The sequence below is a fragment of the Peromyscus leucopus genome, chromosome 3 (assembly GCF_004664715.2).
Source record: "Peromyscus leucopus breed LL Stock chromosome 3, UCI_PerLeu_2.1, whole genome shotgun sequence".
Lineage (NCBI taxonomy): Eukaryota > Metazoa > Chordata > Mammalia > Rodentia > Cricetidae > Peromyscus > Peromyscus leucopus.
This window is the reverse complement of record NC_051065.1, coordinates 157,950,683-157,974,829: the sequence shown is the minus strand read 5'-3', so window position 1 is coordinate 157,974,829 and position 24,147 is coordinate 157,950,683. Positions and strand designations below refer to the sequence as shown.

Below are 24,147 nucleotides of genomic sequence, written 5' to 3'. Positions count from 1 at the left end.
TTATGGTCATTAATACATCGGTACAGTGGCCACCACATAGGGTCCAACAGGTCACCTAAGTGGGTGGAGGACAATGGGCAAGTGAGAGCTCAAGTCCTTTAGCACTCCGCTGAAGCTGAAGCTGCCATGCAGGGAGGCCAGGCCAGCGCTGCCAGACCCTCTCTCTGTCTGGCTCTTTACAAAGGTGCCGGGAGGCCAGAGTGATGTGAAATCTTCTCATTTTTACACACTGGCATCAAATTCGCATTTTTAAAAGACACAGCCTAGGCCAAACAAAACATCTGAGTCTGTGCTTGGCCCGCATGCTGTCTGACTAAAGACTCGCCTGGGAGTCCAGTTTGTAAAAACCACCAGTAACGGATAAAACAGCTCCTGTCCCCTGCATCTCCAAGGAGTCGGGCAAGCAGCCGGGGGTGAGGAAGGGGCCGGAGTAAGGACAGCGACCTCCATCGTCTAAATTACTTGGTGAGACACAGCCCTTCGTATTCCCGTTGTGACCACACAGCTGCACGCAGCCAGCCTCTGCAATGCACTCTGCTTTCTTCTTCTCCCCCCGAAAGCCAGACTTGCCGGATGGTTACAGGAACTGGTCTCCTCTGCTGGGCTGCTCAGAGTTGACAGCAACCTCCCATGTCACCTATAACAAATCTCTTTCTGGAGCCTCCATCCCCCACTGGGACAATCTTGGGCAGGGACATCTCACTGAGCCTCAAACACCTCCTACCCGGGAGAGATCAAGGCTTCCTGAGGCTGCCTGCCTGCCTCTTCAAAACTGTTCTAACCGTTAGAAAGATCTTCCAGACACTAGACTTCTATAAACACAGCCTCAGATCAGATTAGGTTTGCTGGCAGGCTGCTCCCAGTGACTCACACGGCAAGTCACCGTCAAGGCGAACCTTAAGTCTTTTCCACGAGGGCTGTCACTGAGCACCCTGCTCAGCAGCCTGCACTTGGCCAGAGGGATTTTTCAGCCACCAAGGTGAGAAATTCCACTTTTTCCCTATTAAATTCCAGCCCACCTGCATGTTACAATCAGGTGGCCTCTCACTCGCAGGTACAAATTGAGGCCCCTTTAAGAGGACCAAGCCCCTGCCACCACCCTGAAGATTGTTGAGGCCCATGGTTCTGCATTTCGTGATTTTTTAATCGATAACACAGATGGTACGGTGGACCCTTGCCAGTAAATACAACCTTCACTCTACTTCTCCCAAGCCCTCTGCAGGAGATCATATTTATAGAGTGTTGACTCCAGGTTGATCCATGCCTCCAAGATCAAAGACCTCAGATGCCCCAACGAGCCAAGCAGACAGCAGGGAATAAAACAGGCCAGTGGATACTAGAACAAGTGAGAGCCCCTGTCCCTGGGAAGAGGATGGCCATTATTCTTCCCTCTAAGAAGGATCTTCCTACTTGGTGAGAAATGCCAAAAGTCTGGATTTTTACGTGAACACTCCTGGTTTTTTCTCTTTTTAAAGAAACCCTCTTGGTTTTTAAATGTTGGAAATGAATCAGTTTCTGTAAGTGCTACAGAGCCAAAGAAAATATGCTAGTGATCTAACATGCCTGCAAGCTGCCATGGCCGCTATAACTGTTCTAAATTTCATTCTTGGAGCCAATCGAGCCCTGAAAATCTGGGTATGAACAATAACAGAGTATTCACACCAAGTGGGGCCCACGCTGCAGACATTGGGTAAGAGCCGAGCCTGGACCATATTATCTAATCCTCACAAGAGTCCAGTGAGGTAACCAGGAGGGAGAAACTGAGGCACAGATAGAAAATGGGCTTGCTGGAGGCCAAGAAAGTACTAACTGCTGAATCTGGGATTCCATCCTAGGTCTGTCTGACTTGACAGTCCAGTCAGAGTGCTTGGACCAGGCTGGGCAGAACTGTTCTCGTGAAGTGTGCAATGGTATTAAAATTGTCACCTTACATTGAAGGAATTTTCATTACCAAAGACATATCATGGGGGCTAAAGAGATAGCTCAGTTGATACAGTGCTTGCCACACACACATGAGTTCAGTTCTCAGCACCTGTGTAAGCCAGGCATGGCAACACATGCCTGTACCCTCACCACTGGGGAGGCAGAGACAGGAGGATTCCCAGGGCTTACCAGCCAAGCATCTAGCCAAAACAGTGAGCTCTAGATTCTGTAAGAGACTCTGTCTCAAAAATAAGGTAGAGAACACCCAAGTGATTAAAGACACCCCACATCTACCTCTGGCCTCCATATAAATACATAATCATACATACATACATATATACATACATACATACATACAAAACCAAAAAATGTATTATGATAATGATTACAGGGATAATTAAGGACACCATCCATCACATTGCTAGGTCCTCAGTGGCCTCTAGCAGCTTCAGGCTTATCCCCAATCCTCCTCAATGATAAATTATAGGCCAACAGTACTTGACCAACAGCCTCCTGCTCTTGACTCCAACTTCAAACTCATCCTCAAAGAGATATACAGTTGTGCACCATTTGCTGCTGAGGAGACATGTGGAGAAATGAACACTTATTGGACAATCTCACTGTGTAAACATTAATCTCACTGTGCAAACATTATTGGGCAATCTCACTGTGCAAACATTATTGGACAATCTCACTGTGCAAACATTAACCTCACTGTGCAAACATTATTGGACAATCTCACTGTCCAATCAGCGAGTGCACTTACACAAACTCAGATGACAATGAAGTCACCAGGTGGTATCACATGGCACTAGGTTGTATATGTGGTCTGTTGTTGGTTGACACTTTGTTCTTCAATGACAATAATGATGGCATTTCTGTTGTGAGATTTTAAAAGATGGTGGCAGCCTGGAGGCATTTTCTTATCAAAGACATCAAATTGTGTGACACGCTGGCATACTATGTTCATTACCCAAGCCAATCTGGAGAGGCTCATTTGAGACAGAAAATAAAGTGAAACTTCTTAGCCTGGGCAACCCGACTGAATGCAGAATCACCATGGAAACACACCTAAGAGTGTATCTCTGAGGGTGTTTCCAAAGGATTTAACTGAGGAGGGGAGAGCCACTGGGAATGTGGACAGCACCAATCCATGGGTGGGAGGGTCCTGCACTGTGTTTCCTGACTATGGGCTGCCCCGTGCTCTTGCTGCCATACCTTCCACACCACAAGGGACCATCCCCTCAAAACCACAAGTCCAAGTCAACTCTTCCTTGCTTAAGTGGCTTTTGTTGGGGATTTTGTCTAATACAGGGGCTGAACCGCTCCTGGCCAAGAGAAGAACAGTATCCTGTGAACTGGTGACAGCTGGTCACCTCTGACCTTTGGATCTCCCAGTCTGAAAGAGTCAGGGATGTGGACATGTATACGGAGTTGACACCTCTGTTAACCTCACAACAAAACAAGTCACTGGCCCATAGACAGTCTCTTGCCTGGTGCCTGGTGTCAGTCTGGGGCAGTAGTGGGTGGGGGTGGTATCAGTTCATTGTTTTTCTCCTAGAACAGTGGTTCTCAACCTTCCTAATGTTTCGACCCTTTAATACAGTTCCTCATGCTGTAGTGACCCCCCCAACCGAAAAGTTATTTTCATTGCTACTCCATAAATGTAATTTTGCTACTGTGATGAGTCATAATGTAAATATCTGTGTTTACCAACGGTCTCAGGCAACTCCTATGAATGGGTCATTTGACCCCACAAAGGGGTTGCAATTTGGTTGAGAACTACTATTCTAGTAGATTGTTTCAAGAGCATGAAGAGGGACAGAGATGTCCAAGAGGCACATCTTTAAATCTTTAAGGACAACATGACCCAGCTGTTGGCTTCAAGGCAGGTACCCTATAGGCTGAAGATGCAGACCAGACCTCACTGGTTCTCTGTTTAGTTCTTCCTAAGAGCTCAGCCTGAGCTGGTTCTAGGCTAAGCTGTGAAATTCTCAGGAGGGGAAGAGGGGTGCTGAACCCCAGTGAGCTCAAGGCCAATTCTATTTGTTCCTCCCAAATTAAGGTCACAATTAAGGTCATAGAAATTTATTCACTGAGTTGGATATGGTGGCACAGGCCTGTAAACACAGCACTCAGGAGACAGAAGCTGAAGGATCACCACAAGCTCAAGGCCAGCCTGGTCTACATAGCAAGACTCTGCATCAAAAAAAAAATTGACCCACAGAAAGGAAAGATTAGATCTATGGACCAGCTAGTTTGTAAGATAGCTTTATGAACCAAAATCCTGGAATGTGTACTTTCAAGGGGGTCAGAGGTAAAGCCTGGATGGTTCAGATCTTCTCCCTTTTTTCTGTGGCTTGTTGGGTCTGGTAGAGTTTTGGGGAAAAGAGCAGGCATCCATGCTGGTTCCTACAGGAAGGGGTCAGGGGCTCCAGCTCTGTCTGTGGGCTCCCAGACTCCAGACCTGTTTTAGTTACCCTGGAATAATAGAGCCATGATTCAGGCATGCCTGGAGTTGGGGGCACAGTGCCCACCCTACCTACAGCCAAAGGAGTTCTCCATGTGAAGAACAGTGCACTGGGGTCTCTCCTCCCTCCCCCCTTCTGGTTTGGGTGCCACAGAACTTGGTGGTTCTCTGAATAACTACTCAGTACTGTGTACTGAGCATCTACCACATGCCTGTTCTGGCCTGATGCTCTATGGTGAGGCTCAAGTGTATTTCCATCACTGTCCCTCTTGTAAAGCAGGAAACTGAGCCTTGGAGAGACAGAGCTCTCCCATGTCTAATAAACGGAAGGGCTGGAATCGGAGCCCAGATCTTTTCAGACTGCAGAGGCTGCATTTTTAAAAATTATTAATGAAAGTGGGTAACATCATTTGAGTCCTTACTGTGTGCAAGGCACGGAACTAGAGATTTTGTGCATTGCATCGCTTCATCTAGGCAGATTACTGTCTTACCTAACAGACGAGGATGCCGAGGCTCAAAGGGATGGCTAGACTCCCCAAGTCACGCAGCCATACCCCAGCGGACCTGGGCCATGACCATCTTCACTTCAATATCAGCAGCCATGTCTCTGAACGGGAGCATTGGTTTCTGACTTGTCAATGGTGTGAACACAACTGAAACTCAGTAGAAAACCATAATCTCATTTTAATTTTGATCTTCCCCAAGGCTAGCAATGTTCGGTATGACAAAACTGGGTTGCTGTTTGTTTGAGACAGGGCTTCTCTGTGTAGCCCTGGCTGTCCTGGAACTCACTCTGTAGACCAGGCTGGCCTCGAACTCACAGAGATCTACCTGTCTCTGCCTCCCAAGTGTGGGGATTAAAGGTGTGAGCCGCCACCCAATACTGTTTTTCAATGCTGGGTAATTATAGCAAGCCACAGCTCCCAGTCAGCCCGAGATCACCAAAGGAAACCAACACTCGGCAATGCAGAGGCTTCTCCATACCAGCATTCAATAAATTCCAGGAGCCACTAAGCATTCTGCTACAACACAAGCTTTGCGCTAGATAATTCTGCCCACTGTAGGTGTTCAGAGCATATTCAAGGTAGGCGGGACATGGCTGTGATGTTGGTAGGTTTAACTTAGCCATATTTTTAACTGATCGTGAGTTTATCAAGACACCAAGCCTCTGTGCCAAGCCTGCCTTCACTGGCTCCTTGCCACTCGAACTAGATAGGCATGCTAACATCCTTACCCAAGCATCCAATTAAAATCCCAAGCAACATAGAGCCTTTTGGCAGGCTACTACAGGCTTCACCTAGCTGAACTGCAGTCTCTATAGAATCAGCAATGTCTAGGCGATCACGACCTGTCTCGTGGTGCTGGGTCTGGCCTGTGCGTAGGTGGCTGTTGGGGGTTGAATAGGAAAACTGCAGGTTCACGGTGTTACATGGACAAAGACACAAGTATCAAAGCTGAGCGGGGCCTCTTTCCTAACAGCAGGCCTGCCCCCCAGGGACTCCACTGGATTTGCTCTAGGGTCGAGATGTGGCTTGTCCCAAAGACAGACCAGGGATAAACAACCCCTCACCCCCCCCACCCCACCCCCTGCCGGCCCACATTCTGGAGGACAATCATCAGGGTCTTGGAGACAATGGAGCTGCCGCTCCCCCCCCCCCTCAGTTTGGTCCAGAGAATCCTTGCAATTTTGTCAGGCAACTGGAATTTGTCCCACTCTTGGAAGACATGTTTTTACCACCAAAGTCTGGAGTAAAGGCCAAGGAGAGTCTTTGTCTGAGGAGCCCTGAGAAGGCTTTTTCCAGGCCTCAGACACAATGAGTGAAATTGGGAACTGTGGGGGGCATTCCTGTTTCTTGGGAGATCTTTCTCCACAAGTACCAGGACTTGCTTTTCATCGCCTCTTTTCATCCACTCTGCTCCCCTTGGAAACTGCACATGCATTTGATGGGTTGGGGAGGGGGTATTGCTATCTCCTCACAAAACTGGCCAACTGCATTGTCCAGACTGAAGTTTCTGCTTCTGTCCCAGCAATGTCATTTCTGATTGGGACTGAGACTGGTCTTCTAAATGTTTAAAGATGTGAAAGGTAATGTTTTCTAGAAAACAATCTTAACATTTTCATAGGATTACACTGAATGATTTGCCCTTCCTTTTTTAATTTTTATGTATTTATTTTGCCTTTGACAGTCCAAAACTTATTTTGAATGCCTCCTGTGTGACAGGCTCTAAGCACAAGGATTCAAGAATGAATAAAACGAGGCCCCTGTGTTCAATGAACTCATGGGGAGCCAGACACGTAAACAAGGCCACTGTCGCAGCAGCGTGTCCCGGGGAGGAGCCAGACAAAAAATAGAAATAATGAGCATTGTGCAGCCCAGTGGAGTTCACTTTCTCACACACCGCCTCATCTGAGCCTCACAGCAACTACAATGTAGGGCAGACAAGCTCTCTGTTAGCAGCCAGCGGGGCCGGATGGAGAACGGAGATGTGGCTTGTCCCAAAGACAGACCAGGGATAAACAACTGGGTTTTAGGACTGTCAGCCCCAGGCTCTGGCCCACAGCACTTCCATATTCCCTGACTTAAACCACAGTTCAAAGATGGAGTAACTTTCACTCCTACATCTGTCTGTCTTTTAGGAGTCTGAAAAAGTGTGTGAATGGGGGTGGAGGGTGGGGCGGAACAGTCTTCCTACATGGAATCTGAATTCGCTACACAGTCCTCTCAGGTGGTCCAGAGACTATGATGGAGAATGCAAAGTAAACAGTAAGCTATTCACCAGTGACTAGAACTGTCTTTTATTAGACCCCCCGCTGGGAACCTTTGGTACTTAATCTCCTTTACAACTTCCCTGGAAGCTCAGGTCCACAGTCCAGGGTTTGCTAGTCCCCCACCTAGACTAGTTAACATTTTCACAACTTTTGAATGCCACTGTGTACTAGGGATCATGCTGGAAATTCTGATGTGTCATTGCGGCTGACATGCATGTGCGCGCGCACGCGCGCGCGCACACACACACACACACACACAAACACACACACACACACACACACACACACACACACACACACACACACACACAGTGAGGTATTGTGACCCTCCTTTCTCAAGTGGGAAAAACCAGTGCACAGAAGATCTAATAATGCCTTTTCATCTGTTGTGAACTTCTTCTCATCAGTCTGACTGGCTAGGAGCTAAGATTCAAGCCTTGCAAGGCCTGGTGTCTGCATTGTTAACGCTGCCTTCCACATTCTAGAATCCCTCACGCATCTAGTGTGACTTTTGCTTAATTCTGCACAGCCACGGTGCTTTTCACGTCTTCAGTTGATCCACAGCTTTTTGTCCTTAGAAGCAGCTATTCCGTGACTGTATTCACCGTCCTGAGAGCAGCTATTAGAGTGTCCTTTTTCTGGAACTATTTTGATCGTTTACACCTGCACTTGTACTTTTCTCTTGGAAGCACTTAGACCTACTGATCCCTTAAATATTTGGATGACTTCTGACCCTTTTCTAAATGGAAGGATGATTCTGTCTGGATCCTAAAAGGCTCTGGAAATAATTGCAATGATATAAGCTTGGCCAGTATGATCCAGCCTTACAGATCAATATCAGAAAATCGCCAACAGCACTTTCAACCATTTAGATCTGTCTGTTACAGGTTCTCCCTGTATTCTGCGCGGCCTCTTACATAACATTCAGCACTTTAGTAATTACAAGTTACAAGGTGTATTCCCCATAGAATGATAAAGTCTATGAAGGCAGCAAACACAGCAGGCGCTCAATAAATACTTGTTAAACTAAATCAGCTGCGGTGGGCTACCACCTTCTCAACATTTCCCTCACACTAATTCCAGGAACATAATTCTGTGTTTCTGGCAGAGAGTACTCAGGCCTCTGCTACTTTTGAAGCAGAGTTTCAGTGGTAATAGTAGGCCAAGTGGAAGCCAAAGGCACAGAGAAGCTCAGCATCAGGACTCAGAGGGGCAGGCAGGGACAGAGCCTCAGAGCAGGGCAAGGGACAAAAGCCCCAGGGACAGTTCAAGTGCTCAGACGTGAAGGCAAGAGAGCAGTCCTTTACCAGACCTCTGGGGACAGGGACTGGGTGTTGGTCCGCCTCAGTTTTCCCAAGGTAGCACATCATGAGAGACCCAAACATCCTAACGAACGAAGCAACTGATCAAAGTAAAGACCGGGCCATTGGCCAACAATACTCATGGCTGCATCTCTGACCAAAACACCTAGCCGGGCCACCTTGATGGAAAGAGGGTTCCTCTTGACTGGCATTCCCAGAGAGAGTTCAGTCCGTCGTGGCCAGGAGGGCACACCAGCAGGAGTGTGCGCGGCAGCTGTCCCCATCGTGTGGACAGGAAGCTAAGCTAGACTGCACCAAAGGCAGATCAAACCTGCAAGGGCCTACCTCTAGAGACTATGGCCACCAGTTGGACCCAACCCCCTCAAAGGCTCCATGGCCTTCAAGACAGCGGCTCTAACCAAGGGCCAAGCTCTCACATATGGCCTGTGCGGGACTTGACACATTCAAACCAGAACCCTAAGTCTGCCTGAAAATGTCCTGATGAGGACGAGAACAGCTGTCAGTCCCAGGTGCCACTCGTTGTTCCAAACTCAGTCACAGAAATGGCACCCACTCTTGTTTGTCCCTGAAGGAAACTCAGGTACTTCAGTACTTCATTTATAAGGCTCCTCCCTTCCCCCCCTCTCATATTCCTTTGAAGGCACTAGGCACTAGAAGCTACAGAAGGAAAGTTTTCCCCTTAGGAGCAACTGCACCCTGCTGAGATCAAACCCATGTGAGAATCTGACCACCTGGAAAAATCTAGGCTTTTCAAATAGATGAACGGCTGGAAAACATCCACAGTAAACTATAGATTTACAGGTTCACAGTGAAGTATAGATTGCAAATCCCTCCACCAATGGTGGAAAGAGGAGGGCAAGTTGCAACCTCTTAGAGCAGTCTCATATCGCTTTCTATTGCTGTGATAAACACCAGGACCAAAAGAAAGGAAGAGAGGGTTCATGTCGGCTCACAACTTGTAATCCATCATGAAGGGAAGTCAAGGTAGGAACTAAGGGCAGACCCTGAAGACAGGAACTAAAGCAGCGGCCATGGAGGAACGCTGCTTACTGACTTGCCAGCTTGCTTTCTGTACCTCCCTGGACCAGCACAGCCCACCCACATCAATCAGGAATCAGGAAAACGCCCACACAAATTTACCTATAAGCCAATTTGATGGAGACTTTTTCTTAATTGAGGTTCCCCCTTCTCAGATGACTCTAGCTTGTGTGAAGAAGACAAAAAAACCTAACCAGCACAGGAGCAAAAAAGCAATCGGGAACCCTAAGAGCATCAGCAATGACCAAGGAGCCCAGAGACAGCCACAACAGGAAAGGTATGGAGTTTCAGACAACAGCGGCCAGTGGTGAGGGTGAGCTGCTGTGAACAATGACCACTCTCCTCAGGCAAAGCGCTCCTTTGAATGTTCCCTGCCAGGAACAGGAGCTGTCGTGTAGGGACCAGGAGGGAAGTGGGACTGGAAGAGGATAGAAGAGGACATTGAAGGTGAAGTGGCTTCAATAGCCGAGGGTGTGGAGGCAGTTCTTCATGAGAAAGCTCAGTTTACACACATTCTGTTTTTAAAATCTGCAGAGAGTTGGGTCAGAAATGCTCAAAACAAGCCCTGCACCACAATAGAACGGGTCCCAGTGTCCCTTTGACACCTCCTAAGAGACCCATCCGAACGCACAAGGCCCTCACCTGGGCGAGTGATTGATCACTGTTAGACTGTGCTCTATTTTAGGCCCTAGGCCTGTATCCCTGTCTATCGGATTTATCTTTGTAAGTTTGCATTAAAGATCTATGCTCTCTTTTTTGCTGTATACAGATATAAAACAGATTTCAGAGAGGAGAGACGTGAAGTCTAGAAAGAAATACACTGAGTGCTCGTAGTAGTTACCTCAAGAATGGCTTCTAGACTTTTCTCCTTCTTCCTACATTTTTCTTTATTTTCAAAGCTCTTGAAATACTGAATGTGTAACACACCCATGATCAAAAGTGAAGTTATAAAAACTGTGACTTTTGTGGTCAAACCCTTCGTGTGTAACAGCAGTATTCATAACATCTAGAACGTAGGAACAAGTCCAGTACCCACTGATAACAAGTGGATAAACACAATGTCATCTGTCTGTACCTGGAAAGATAACCAGCCTTTAAAAGCAGAAGTCAGGGTCTGAAACATGGCTCTGCAGGAAAAGGTGCTCACACTAGTTGTCCTCTGACCTCCACATGTACACATGGCACACACGTGCCCCTGCCCCACATACATACATGCATACACAAATATATTCATACATGCATACATATACAAATGGAATTTTAATTTTTTCAATAAACATTTTAAAATGAGAAAACTCTGATAAATGCTACGCCATAGGCGTGTGTTTCCACACTGGGGAAATAAGCTGAGCTCGCCGTTCATCACACCCTCTCCCCTGTCAAAGCCACGTGGGGCCTGCTGGTTAGAAAACACTTCAGTCTCTCCAGGACAGACTCCCACTCTCTTCCACCCACTCTGGGTTCACACATCCAACGCCCCAGCATTTCCCAAGTACCCAGGCCCTTCTGTGACCCCTGAGCCTTGGGTACATTTTATTCTCACTTCATAAAATGCCTTCTACCACCCAGAGAGCTTCTGCTTACCCTTCAAAATCCTACCCCAAAAGTCGTGCTGCTCTAATAACGTCTCCGGTTTCCCTAGGCATCAACCCCACTTCTTATCCGAATTTCCACAAGGCTCCGATACTCTTAGCACGGTATATCTCATGGCTTTGTCTATATTTATAACCATGTTTCCAGAAGACTATGAGTCTGTGAAAGGGGGGAGTGAGGGGGTACACTTTGCCCTTTCCATGCTCCAATCTCACACGGATTAAGAATTCAGCCAACAGACTGTGTTCCAGTTCCCTGAAGCATTCCTATAAGCGACCACCGTGAGTCACGTTAAGTAGGTAGCTCTGCGTGGACGCGAGAGCCCCATCTCTGAACCCTCTGTCTTCTTACCCCTCAGCTGAGCTGAGGGAAGCCTGGATCTGCTTCATTCTGGAGATGTAACCTGTGTAATCACAAGGTCCATCACAAGGACACCTACACACAAGCAGTCAGCACACACCGTGGGCACCTGTCAGACTCCAGGAGGAGATCTGCATGCTGGAAAAACACAAACAAGAGACACCAAAGTTCTGACTGGGTTTGCCCCCAATTTGCCATCCCCCTGACTCAACCTTGTGAGGCTGGAAAGACAAGCAGGAACCACTACAAGCAGCCTTCAGGATTAGCTCTAGAAAAGAGAATAAATAAACACAGACGGGAAATCACAGTGCAGCCCAAGCGCTCGAGAATTCAAGTCAGCTGCTCGATAAAGAGCTACTGCGTGGCTACTGGATAGTCTGGAGGCGACATGCATCCAGGGAGTTGAGCACCAAGGAGCAAAGCGCGTGGCTATCCAGAGAAAGAGCTTTATGGAAAGAGGGGAAATTGGAGAAGTCGAGGAATCAGCAGAGAGCAAGAGAGCAGGAAGTGAAGGCAGAAGAGAGTAGATGGGCAAGGGAAGAGGCGAAAAGACCACGGTTTTGTAAATCCAGTCTGGGGTCCTCGATGAGGGACTCCACGGCACACTACTCAGGGGCTTTTAACAGAGGTCATCAGACATCCACTGTAAGGATGCCCTGGAGAAAACAGACCATGGGGACAAGAGAAGGAAGACCAATTAAAGAACGGCTCTGGGGGAGGCGGGGAGTTTGTCCCCTGGAAGTCAGTTGGTGATAGCTAGAGAAATGTTTGCTTGTCACAAATTGGGGCAGGTTGGCCACTGATACCTAGCAGACAGAAGCCACATTATACAGCTAAGCTCCCTCAACCAAGAAAGACCCAGGTCACAACACCAAAGGTCAGGAAAATGCATGAATTTGGAGGTTGTTGCCTCGTCCCAGCAAGAGCTAATCAATGTCGCATGATGGCAGTGAGGAAGGAGAAAGGAAGGAAAGTCCCACATGCCAAAGCAGTCAATGGTTTCTTACATATTTCCTTAGGCTACTCCGGCCCTTCTCAATCCAGAGCACATCTCATGTTCAACTGGCTCAGAGATGGAATGGAGAGGGAGCCAGGTCTGGCCTTTGGGCTTTCAAATGCTTAGTCCTTGAGAAGAGAAAGAATGTGGGCTAACCAGAGATGTAGCTCAGTTAGTACAGTGTTTGCCTAGCATACATGAGGCCCTAGGTTCAACAAGGCCAAGAATATATAAGAACCTGTCTTAAACAAAACAAAACACGAAGAAAAATGAACATTGATAACAGCTTGAAGTGGTCTGGAGAGACCTCTAGACTTAGTGGTTAAGAGTATTTACTACTCTTGTACAGGAACCAAGTTCAGTGCCCAGTACTCATATCAGGTGGCTCACAACTGCCTGTAACTCAAGCTACAGGGGATCTGACGCTCTCTTCCGGACTCTCAGACACCTGCACACACACACACACACACACACACACACACACACACACACATACACACACACACATCTTTAAAAAAGAAAGTCTGATCTCATGACATGAAGATATCACCTTTTCCTCTTGTTTTATGCTATGTACACCCACACATATGCACATGCATGTACAAGTATGCACACATATGCAGATGAAGATTCCCTATGCCAAAGAAGAGAGTAAGTAAATAATATGAATATAGATGTCACGGGTCTATGGGGGGGGGGGATTCTGTTCTCTGCTCCACCCATCACAAGAAAGGGAGCGTGTAGCAGTTACCAGACAGACTCATGGGAACTGAAAAGAGACAAGATTTCTATTAGAGCAGAGGTCAAGGCTCATAGGGACAACCAAGATGGGCCAGAGCCAATCGGCCAGAGTCCCTATGTGTGTGAATGACATGATGCCCCACCCCCAATTCCTGCATATTCAATACAAGAGGACGAGGAAAGAGGACACACAAGGGACAAAAAATGACTGACCACTGAAGAAAAGTGACACCCCAGCTCTGTGGTTGCCAAACTCGACTGATAGTAATTACAAGGGTGGTTCACAGTCACCCTGCGCTGCCCAAGTTCCTCTGGACCTCAGATCATGATCCCAGAAGAAACAGTAGAGAGGCCCCAAACTGCCCCAGATGTGTCTCTGTCACCAGCCAGCAAAACAGAAACATGAAATGGAAACCAAGTGACAGAAAGAGAAGAAAAGGTGTTTCTTGTGCCTCTGGGTTGCGGCCAAGGTTGGCGCATTCAGAGCTGCAGGAGCCACGGGCTCTCCAGTTTGTTTTTATCTGCATTGTTGTCATTGGGCACAGACCAGACAATTCCGGGGCCGTGCAAAGTCCACTCAAGGCACCTTGACCATCCCCTGACCACCATGCACACACACCCCACTGTCACACACAGACAAGCACACCCACACACAGCAGCACGTGTTGATCAGGACACAGCTGTTTCCAGATTGCCATTGAAATCAGTAGTCGAGCACTCTGCCGCTGAAAATGTCAAAACTCCCGTGTCCTAAGTGACCACACAGCAGCACGTTGACGCTACTTAGCAGAACTGGGTGTGCATTTGTCTTCCTGCGCAGGTCTTCAAACCGTTCTCCTGAGAAAAGCACTGAAGGAATCAGGGAATGTGGTAATGGGCAAAAAGAAAAGACGAGGACTATTCATGAGTGGTGAGGGCTGACACATTTCAAACCATGAACCAAGGAAGGATCTCACAAACTAGCTGGGGAAAGAGGCTTTCAGGATGGACAAAGTTTGGGGAGACTGGCCTGACTCTACAGTTCATGCCCGGCACTGCCAAGGTTGTCTGAAGCCCTGAGGGAAACAGGCCAATTTCATCTAGTTTACCCTAGAATTTCCAAGACCGATTGGAGCATACAACTATTTTCGTTCACCCAACACCCCTTACATCCAATTTCATTTGATACACTTCAGGAAACATTACCCCAAACACAAACTGATAGAATGAGTCAACAAATTAGAACATACCCAAAGTCCAGTTCCTGGCCAGCCAAGATACTCTACAAAAACCCAATGAGCTACCAAGAATGAGTCACTTCCCAGTGAACTCGAGGCTGGGACACCACTTCCTGGGTCCTCTCCGAGGCCACAGGTTCTTCAGCTCAGCCACCTTAGGGACAACAACCCTGTCCCCTTCCCAGCAGCTACTCAGGGAAAGGCTCCACTTCAGGAGTCCCAATCTCTCCAATCATCCTCGTCCTACACACCCCCCACCATCTTTCCAAAGCACCTTGTACTTCTGCCACCCCAATAACCCACTTCCCACCAGAGCGAGGCACGCACTGATGTGCAGCACTTGGCTGCCCCTGAGATGGCAGGCACTAAGTAGGCCACAGCACCGAACCATGCCCACTCTGCCCAGCCTCTCTCTGAAGGAACCTCTGGTTTACAAGGCCATGTTGCCTCCGGGGGCATTTTGTCTTCTTATACCAACGGAAGTTGGAAAGATTCCTTTCTGAACCTAGTTTTTCTGTGGTTCCCTGAGAAATCTAATGCAACTGATCTTATTTCTTTAAACTTCAACTCTTCATCTAGCAAAGTCTTGAGTCTCTTGCAAAGGTAGAGGCATCACAAAACAAGAGAAAAATGCAAATTGCCCCCCTCCACTAAATAAAGCTATATAGTCCAAAGCACGGCACATCACAGCACCAAGTGATAAATAAAGGCGATAATGAAGAAGGCAAGTCATCACTAATATATAAACTCTGATGGGGAAAAAAATTCTGGAAATGGCCAATATAGACACTAAGATCTGCTGATAAGTGGCTAGAAAGGAAGCTTACCAGACCGCACCCCATGAGCACTTGTCAAAGACCCATTGGCTTCCAACACATCCTTCACCAAATCTCCACTAACAAACACCAGAGACAAAGTAGGAAACTCAGAAAACCAGGAATATTTCTTTGTACAGTAAAGTGCTACCTCTAAATGGAACGGGGAGAATGATATTCTAGGTCAAGTGTCTGTGTCCTCCAAAATACATATGGGAGCCCCACCCCAATATGATGGTATTGAGAGGTGAGGCACAGATTGTGGGTACCTCCAGATGTGATTGTGCCCTCAAAAGAAGAAAGAAGCTTTATCTCTGAGAGCTCTGTGCTCTGAAGAAAGGCCAGTGAGTGCACAATAGGATTACAGCTGTCTACAAGCCAGGAAGTGGTCTCTCACCAGAAACCTAATTTGCTGGCACCTTGATCTTGACTGCCAGTCTCCTGAACTGGGAAGAAGAAGGAAAAGCCATGCAGCTGGTGTGTTTTGCTGAGGCAGTCCAGGATAAGGGAGGTGGCCAAGAAAATACTTCCCAGCCACTCTCAACCAGCTGTACACCAGGCACACTGGAGAAACAAAGATGGCTACATGCATGTTTGCCCTTGGGAGTTCATGGATGAGAACCTAAACACTAGATTTTAATGGAGAGTAATAATGCTAAGGGGAGAGAGGAAGATCGAGGGAACTGCTAATTCTGCCTAGGAGAGTTGGGGAGGCATCTTATGTAGAGGACGCTCATCTGAGCAGACTTTGGAGGATGACGGGGTTGGGGCAGGCAGTAGAGGCATTGGAAGGAGAGCAAACGCATGCATAGGAAGAGGTTGGTGGTAGAGAGGAGTATAGAGGATTTGCGGGGAGGGGGAGATTTCTAGCGTGGCTGGAAGATCACGGGTCTATCTTAGAGAAAATGACAAGATGAAAGAGGAAGTTGGTGATGCTCACGCCAGGGTTTTTATGGACTTCAACTTAAAGGCTGCCTCGGCCTTACTCCATCCACCGACATGTTTGATTAGACAAACATGGCAGAACTCTTCCAAGTCGGGCCATCGTTTAAACAACCAAGAGATCTTGTTTCAGTTCAGCTTTCCTCCCAGCAGTGGGAGAACCGCCACCTGGGGCTCACAGGCCAGCCAGGCAATGACAAGCTGGAGTGAGCAGCGCCTGCCCCTCTAGGGTGCCCAACCACCCTTGGGCCACAGTCCCACCCACCCACCCCCACAATCCGTCCGCCCGCCCCCCCCTCCAGTGTGCTTTCCTTCTTTTATCCTGTTGAAATGTGCACTCTGAGGAGGCTCCAGTCCTCCTAAGGAGCATGTAGAAAACTCTCTACAAGACCGAGATCATTCCAGCACTGAATTGCAAGACTGTATTGTGGGGCTTTTAAATTTTCTTCTCTTATTTTACATCATTTCTCAAGGAAGGTCTTGATTTTATATATATATGTATAACAAGACTTGACAAAGTAGATAGTCAATGTTTGTTGAATGACTACATGAACAAATGAGTAATAGACCTTCCTGCGTGCTTATCTTCTATGCCAGCTCTTTTTCCCCCAACTTTTTTACTTTCACTATTAAAGAGTTATCCTAAAATGAATACGAACATTCCTAAAGTCGTCACAGCACTCCTGTTTCCCTCTTCTATCGGGTTGAAATGGAAACAGGAGTGCCGTGAGGGAATGTGGAACAGACCATTATGTCTGGCAGTGAGCTCAATTAGAGCTCAGGGTATGGAGAATGCAGTAGATAAGATCCCCAAATGCTATCAGTGATCTCCGAGGGAACTGTGGAGGCCAGGAGGGATGCCAAGAAGCTGGAGACAGGCAAATGTTCTGATTTTCAAAAAGGGAATGGAGTGCCAGCCTGCCAGTTTCCAGATCGAGAATGTAATTTCACTCTCAGGCAAGGTTCACAAGCAGATTGTAAAGGGACACTAAGACAGGAAGTAGCGTCTGTTTGGAGCCAGTGTGGGGGAACCAAGAACAAGGCAGGGCAGATTCACTGTGTTTCTAACAAGATCCCTAGCCTAGGAGAGCAGAGGTGCCCAACAGACATGCATGGTGTAAGCAGTGAACAGGGCAAAGCACTAACGGAACACCTGGGATATATATGCTGGCTTAAGTATTGCAGGCAGCATGGGGGGGAGCTGATGTCTCTTCCACCATATTGACAGAGTATTGATAGTTAAATCTCTGGGGCATCCTCTTTGCAAAACTTCTTTGAGAACATGAAGCTTTCCTCAAGTTACCAACATCTGTGGAAAAATGGAAAGATGTGGGTGGGCTTAAAAGTGGCAACAAATGGTCACACTCAAGTCTGACTGTGCATTTAGACAGGACGTGTGCCCTCAGGTCCATCACAATTGTCACCACTACTGCTGTCAGTAAGGTGTGCCATCTGCCACCGATCATCTTCATTCTACCCTCCAAGCACCCAACACTTTGGCATTTGCAGCCCACGAAGCAGTAGATCTGAGGAGAGTGAAGGACTGGGGTGTGGCTCTGTTGGTAGAGTGTTTCGCTCAGCGTGTAGGAAGCCCTGGGTTCAATCCCCAACATAGCTTATATAAACCCAGCATGGTGATGCATGCCTGTAATCCCAGTACTTAGGAGGCAGGAGTATCAGGAGTTCAAAGTCATCCTTGGCTACATAGTACAAGGCTATCCTGAGGTACATGAGAAACTCCCCAGAACCCCCAAACAGACAAGTGAGGTAAAGAAGACAGTGAATGGCAGTGGGCCTTGTCACCAAAGCACATACAGTTAACTACAGCCAGGGGCACAAGCAGAGGCTCCCCACACCTAAATGTATGGGCAGTGGCAGAAAAGTGTCTATCCTGTTCTAAGAAGTCCCCAGGAAGAAGAAATTATAGAACCAATGTGGATGATGCCATCTAAGAAAAAATTCCATGAGCCACAGCTGTCAAAAAAAAAAAAAGTGTGTAGGCCCGGAGGATGCTGGGTTTTCCATCCCTGGAATACACAAGCACAAGTATACAGTCAAAGCCATTGATTCAGGTATCTGAGGAGGCAAGAAAAGGCTTGAATCTAAGAACATTTACAATGGAAATGCTGTATGAAAGTATCCATCCTTTGTTAAGTCAGGAAATGCCTTAATCAGAGACAAAAAGGAGAAAGCCAACAGAGAACTCAACATTGTTCTAAAAACCCTAGGTTCCCCTCACAAAATCCACAGTCTCTGAGACCTGCTTAGTGAAGTAGACTGGTTGCACCAACCTGGCCAGACACCAGGGTGGAAGGGACGGGCACAAAGCATTATTTTTGCTCATTGGTCAAACATTCCTCAGAGACAAGCCACAAAGGCAGAGGGACGAAAATAAGAGGGGAAACAATGGGGTGCCATCAAGAAGCTGCCAGTCCCAGCCCAACGCTGCCATCTGCCACTGACATCAATCCTTCAAGGGGCGATGTCAGCCCAACAATGTACCAGGGACACCAAGCCTGGGAAGATAACGGCCTTGCGACCTTGGGTAAGTCACTGAACACTGACCGCCAGGACTCAGCTCCTTATCTCTGTACCAGCTTCACACTACCCCCTTTGCACACCATGCAGGCCAAGAGCAGTGATGTCTGTAACTGAGCCCCAGAAGCTGGAGGTCCCTGGGTACATCAACCCCTCGCCAGTGATTAACCAGCAAGGCTGTGGATGGAACCCAAGGCCTGGAACATGCTAGGCAAGTACTGTACCACCGACCTCCACGCCAAGCCAACAAACAGAACGGTTCAAGAAAAGATTTCAAAGGGCTTCAGGTGCAGCAATGCTACGATCTCAATCTTAAGGATGCCAACTACAAAGGAAAAAAAAAATTAAACTAAAATGAAAAGACCAGAGCTTCTGGACCAATTTCCTGAAGAAACTCATTATCATTGCCTGGTATTTGCTGGTTGGTTGTTAAAAGAAAGGTGAAAGGTGAAAAGGAAGTGAATTAGCCAGGGCAATCGATGCTCTGTGGGTCCCCAGGAAAGGTTGACTGGCTCAGCGCTATCAACCCTTCAAAGAAGAGATAAGCAGATTTCCTACCAAGACGAACTGTCCAAACATCCCCTTCTCTTCTCTGTCATTACATTTTTATGGGAATCTCAAATAAAATTAAAAAAAAAAGCAGTCAAGATTTTCTCAAAAAATATATAAACTCCTTAAAAAGTAGATATGCAAAATTGAAAACCCAGCTTTTGTTCCGAGCAGCTGTGTGAATCCCCATCTCTGGCAGCCAAAGGACTTGTTTTTAAATTGTCAGCAAGGCTGATACATCTAAGTCACTGCTTCTGACACTGAGCTAAAAAAACTAAGAAGGAGGTCAGGAAGAGGAGAGATTTCTCTTCCTTTCGCCCTGGGACCCACCCAGGGGCCCTCAGCGTGCTGGCCTGGCCCAAAACTAAAAGACAAGGAAAACACAAAGCCCCCGCCCCCACCCCATGCTCACTCCCTTCCCAAAGCTTCCCCCAATATCTGAAGGTTGACCGCAGCAGGCACAGGACAGCCGGCGGCCGGAGGCCACTGACTTCCTGGGGCGTGGAACCCTCAGGCAGCGCTAACAGGCGTGGCATCCTCAGGCCACCAGCACCTCCAAGCAGCACTCTGCACCCCGCGGCGGCGGCGGCGGCATCTACACAGCCTCAAAGCCAGGCCTCCACACCCACTGAGGATGTATTTTTGCCCACTCCACGTGAGACCACAACACACCCTGTGTCGCAGCAAGGAGAACCAAGGACCAGAAAGAAAATGAGTGCTTCGAGCCCCAGCCCAGACCTCGCTCAGGGCACTGGCCCTGCAAGGGGAAGCGGGGCAAGGAGCCGTCAGCTCTCCTAGCTAAAGCAGTGCTTTTCTAAGCCCACCATCTGGCCTGAGGGCGGAGGCTGCTTGCCTGCATTTAGCTGTACAACCGCAGCCCTTCTCTTCCTCAGCTAGCATGGATTTAGGGAGCGGCTGCTGCAAGAAGTGTGGGTTCTATGCCACCAAAGCTGGAACCAGCACCCAAAGGTCATCTCTCTCTCTCTCTCTCTCTCTCTCTCTCTCTCTCTCTCTCTCTCTCTCTCCCTCTCCCCATGGGAGCCAGGCAGCACCTACTAGTCCAAATGATACACTGAGGTGTAGGCTGATGACCCGAAACAACCGTGTACAGAAGGACCGGGGCTGCACACCAGCAGATAATACATTTTCTGCACAGAACTCTCTCTCTCTCTTTATGCCTAAATGCCTGCATTAGTCTGGATCAATATGTCCCATAACAGTTAATCCATGGCAACTCAGACCAGGCAAGAAACGCCTCTGACAAAGAAGGGCTGCTTAAGGATGCTGTGCCCCCCACAGCCCATACTCATGCATTTGAATTTCAGCCCAGAGAAGGCAGCGGAGGCAGAAACAACCACCCACAAAAGCCAAAAGAAGGGGTGGGGAGAGCAGATCAGAAAATATATACATAAATAGCGAAGGGCTTTCACGGTGGTAGTGAAGGGGAGGAGGCCTTGGCTGTCAAAATGGCCTTAGAGTGACATATCACTGCCAAGATGATGGAGTACCGGTGACACTCCTAAAGTCAGGCGTAGGATCTTCCTCACACACCTGCAATGCAGAGATTTCTGCCCTTTCTGTAATTCACGCTCCCAGCCCAGGCGTTATCTGCAGTGGGAGCCAGTCTGGACTTGTGCAGCCGCCGCTGTTCCTCCTTACAATAAGATTGTTGCTGCATAGCAACTTCTCAGGAAGGCAAGGAGGCACAGGAGGAGACAGCAGAGGGAGAGACAGGGGGAGGAAGGGAGAGAAGGCAAAGTCTCACGGCCCCGCAGCTCACCTTTTATTTGGGCTTCATATTCGGCAATGATCTCTTTGTCTTTCTTGAACTTAGTTTGAGATGACATCTTCCGATGTGGCAAAAAGAACTGACAGACTGCTTGATTTATTTCTCCTTTTCTTTCCAAGTCCTCTCCCAAGCCTGGGTAATCACACAGCGATAGTCGATTTCACAGGTTTCAAGGCTAATCTCTTTTACTTGGCTGCAGAGCTGGGTAGAAATCCTTCTTCGGGGAGGAAAATGCTGTCTGCTGGCAGGGAAATGGCTCTGGTGGCTTTCTCTGGTCAGCTCCTCTTGCAAAAGGAGAAATCACCCTGGGAGTACCATAACCTGTCCCAGATTTCCAGGGTTTTTCTTCCAAAATAATAATAATAATAGCAGCCAAGAGCACGCACACATACACAAACACGAGTGCACGCTCACCCGGACCCGCTTCCACACAATTGTGCTGTGCACACACCCATCCACACCACAAGCGCGCACATACACACACGCACACACACACACCCTCACTCACACACCCTCACTCACACACACACATACACACACTCACACATACACCCTCTTGCTCACTCATACACACACATCCACAAGAGGCGCGGCGCCTCCTGGGTCGTGTGGCCAGCCTCCGGTTCGCTTTGGAAGGCTCTGCTAAGGAGATGGTCAGGTTGCCAGAGGACCGGTCATCTCTCATCCTCCCTCCGGTCGGTCGGCGCCTCGGGTCTGCTGTCCGGTGAGGATCAAAGCCAGGAGAGGGAGATGGAAGTTTTCCGGCTGTAGTGTCTCAGCTCCGCCGGACCCAGGGATGGACTGCTCACCCCGCAGGGCTGGCGGAGCTCTCCCCCACCGCCCTCGTCACTAGACTCCGCCTCCCGGATTTTATAACAACTGACACATTGTAGCCTACAGGAGAGCTGAACTGGCTGCAAGCAAAAAGGGGAAGAAACGTTTCACAAAAGGAAGGCAGCAGGAGGGGAGAAAGGCAGGTTGGGAAGGGCCTGGGAGGCTCCGGCAAACTCCAGCTAGCCGTAGTTGGGCTAGAGATTTTTTCTAACAAACACTGGAAGATTCTTTTCTTAGCGTGGTGAAAATCAATTTGAGCCCTCAAACCATCAGCTATATGACAAGTTGTCACTCTGCCTGAGACTCTAGCAGAGGGCCTGATACATGCAGGGAAGGACACTGATGTTTTTGGAGGATTCACTTGAGCACAGGGACAATGCCAGAGGTTTCAGCTTTGCCAAGTGTCTGGGCTGGGGGGGCGGGGGGGGGCTGCACCCAGGCTCAGAGGGGGTGGGAGGGTGCAGTTCCACCTCCCTGTGTGCCTGGTTGCTTTACTAGTAAAATGAGCTCTCTGTGGAGGCGAAATCTCAGGTGACCAGATAAATACCAAAAGCCTATTCAAGGGCCCACTAGAGTTATACAAGGCAAGAGGTTCCGTATGATGGTAAGACCAGAATTGAACTACATGAGTGGAGGATAGAATGTGGTGGGTAAAAAAATGACAAGTGCGAAGGAGAATTAAAAATATTGCAGGGCACGGGGTACCTTACGGGGCTTTTGGGGGTTTGAGTAAGAACAGAAACTTAGCTTGGCCCAGTACCTGGACACATAGTAAGCCCCCTATAAATGGCAGCAGTTATGGTTACCCCACAGCATCCACATAAGTACCAACGTAAGTGTTCTCTCACAGGTGAACGAGTACAGACCTAGATGGTGGGAAATTACTTACCCAGGGTCACCAGCATTCCAACCCAGACAACAGAATCCACCAGTACTAAATACTCGGTAGGAGTCTTTGGCATTTCATTAGAAAGACCAAATCCCTTGACATGTACACACTTCAGAAAGTCCAGTGATGTGTCAAACCATAGGACTGCTGGCCTCTGGAATCCCACAGGAAGACTGTCATAAGAGTGAGTGTCTTGTCCCCAAGAGTTCCCTGAAGGAAACTTCTCTCACTTTCTCCAAATAGGTATTATCTTCCACTCATCTTCCCGGAGTGACCAGTATGTGATTTGGCTTGGGCTTTGAAATGAACAGGTTATCCACACCAGCTCCGAAGGGCTCCCCAAGGAGAGTGCAGCTAGAACAGGCCTGGAGAGGCAGGCAGAGTGAGGCAGGGTCTTCCTACCGAGTGAACAGTGAGTGAGCGCCAAGGGCTGTGGAGGGGAATGTCCAGGATCTGCCTGAGCAGAAGTCCACCTGGTGAATCATGAGGCTTATTATAGCTCTGGACCCAGAGACAAGAAGTCATAGAGCTCATAAGCAGATGCCACAGCCCACATCCTCCTGCCTCACCCTTCCCAGGGACATACTAGGGCCCTCATAGTATCATTAGAGGAAGATACACTCAGAGATTAGCCTCTCTGCCGCAAGCCTAGATCCTCAAAGAAAAATGGAGTAAGCATCCTATGCCCTGGAATGCGAATAAACAACTAGCCAGATTCCTTCCTGTCTCTTCTATGAGCCTGGAGCCTATAAGGCTGGAGCAGGTGACTCCAACTGCTCTCTGTGTGTTACTGGGGGCAGGAACCCAGTAAATGGCAGTTCTAACTATGAGGAGAATTTAAAAACCACACGGGCATATCAGAGACTCACACAGGGCCCCAAGTCATGGGAATGTCCCAAGAAGCCATGTGTCAATGAAGTGAAGTGTGTCAGAAACCCCTGTAGAACAGCAAGGGCTGGGATTCTGTGTAAGAAGGATGGTGATACACTGTCTGTCTGTCTGTGGGCCGTAAGTGGCCTCCATGCCTTCTCAGAACTTCAGTGTCCTCATCCATCACATGACAGTCCCATGGAAGCCCCACCAAGGGGGCCAAGGATCAGAGGGGGGGCTTCACGGAGAGAGGGAGGAAAAGAAAGGCTTGTAAGGCACAGTCACAAGGACGTCACCATGCATAATGAACCCATATTATCTCCAATCTTCTGCCCCTGGGAAGAGGTGAGTGGCCTGGGCAGGGCCCCAGGCACTGTGGCCTCGTCCTGTCCCTTCCAACTTTCCCCACAGTCACTGCAGTCTGGGGTCACTCAGCTGCCCCTCTACAACAAGCCCCTCCAAAAGGCCATCTTCTTTGTTGAATGCAAAC

The 24,147-nt window shown here is 48.4% G+C and overlaps 1 protein-coding gene across 4 annotated transcripts in view; it reads right to left on the bottom strand.

Moving 5' to 3' along the window:
- Nucleotides 1-21,916, bottom strand: part of Srgap3 (SLIT-ROBO Rho GTPase activating protein 3) — a 232,955-nt gene extending 211,039 nt beyond the window's left edge. For 2 of the 4 annotated variants that reach the window (XM_028863879.2, XM_028863883.2), the window contains exon 1: nt 21,056-21,916. In XM_028863879.2, the coding sequence (XP_028719712.1) occupies nt 21,056-21,122 (67 nt within the window). In that variant the 5' untranslated portion in view covers nt 21,123-21,916. The remainder of the gene's footprint in view (nt 1-21,055) is intronic. The other 2 variants (XM_028863881.2, XM_028863882.2) reach the window with 1 other exon arrangement.
- Nucleotides 21,917-24,147: the final 2,231 nt, after the last annotated feature.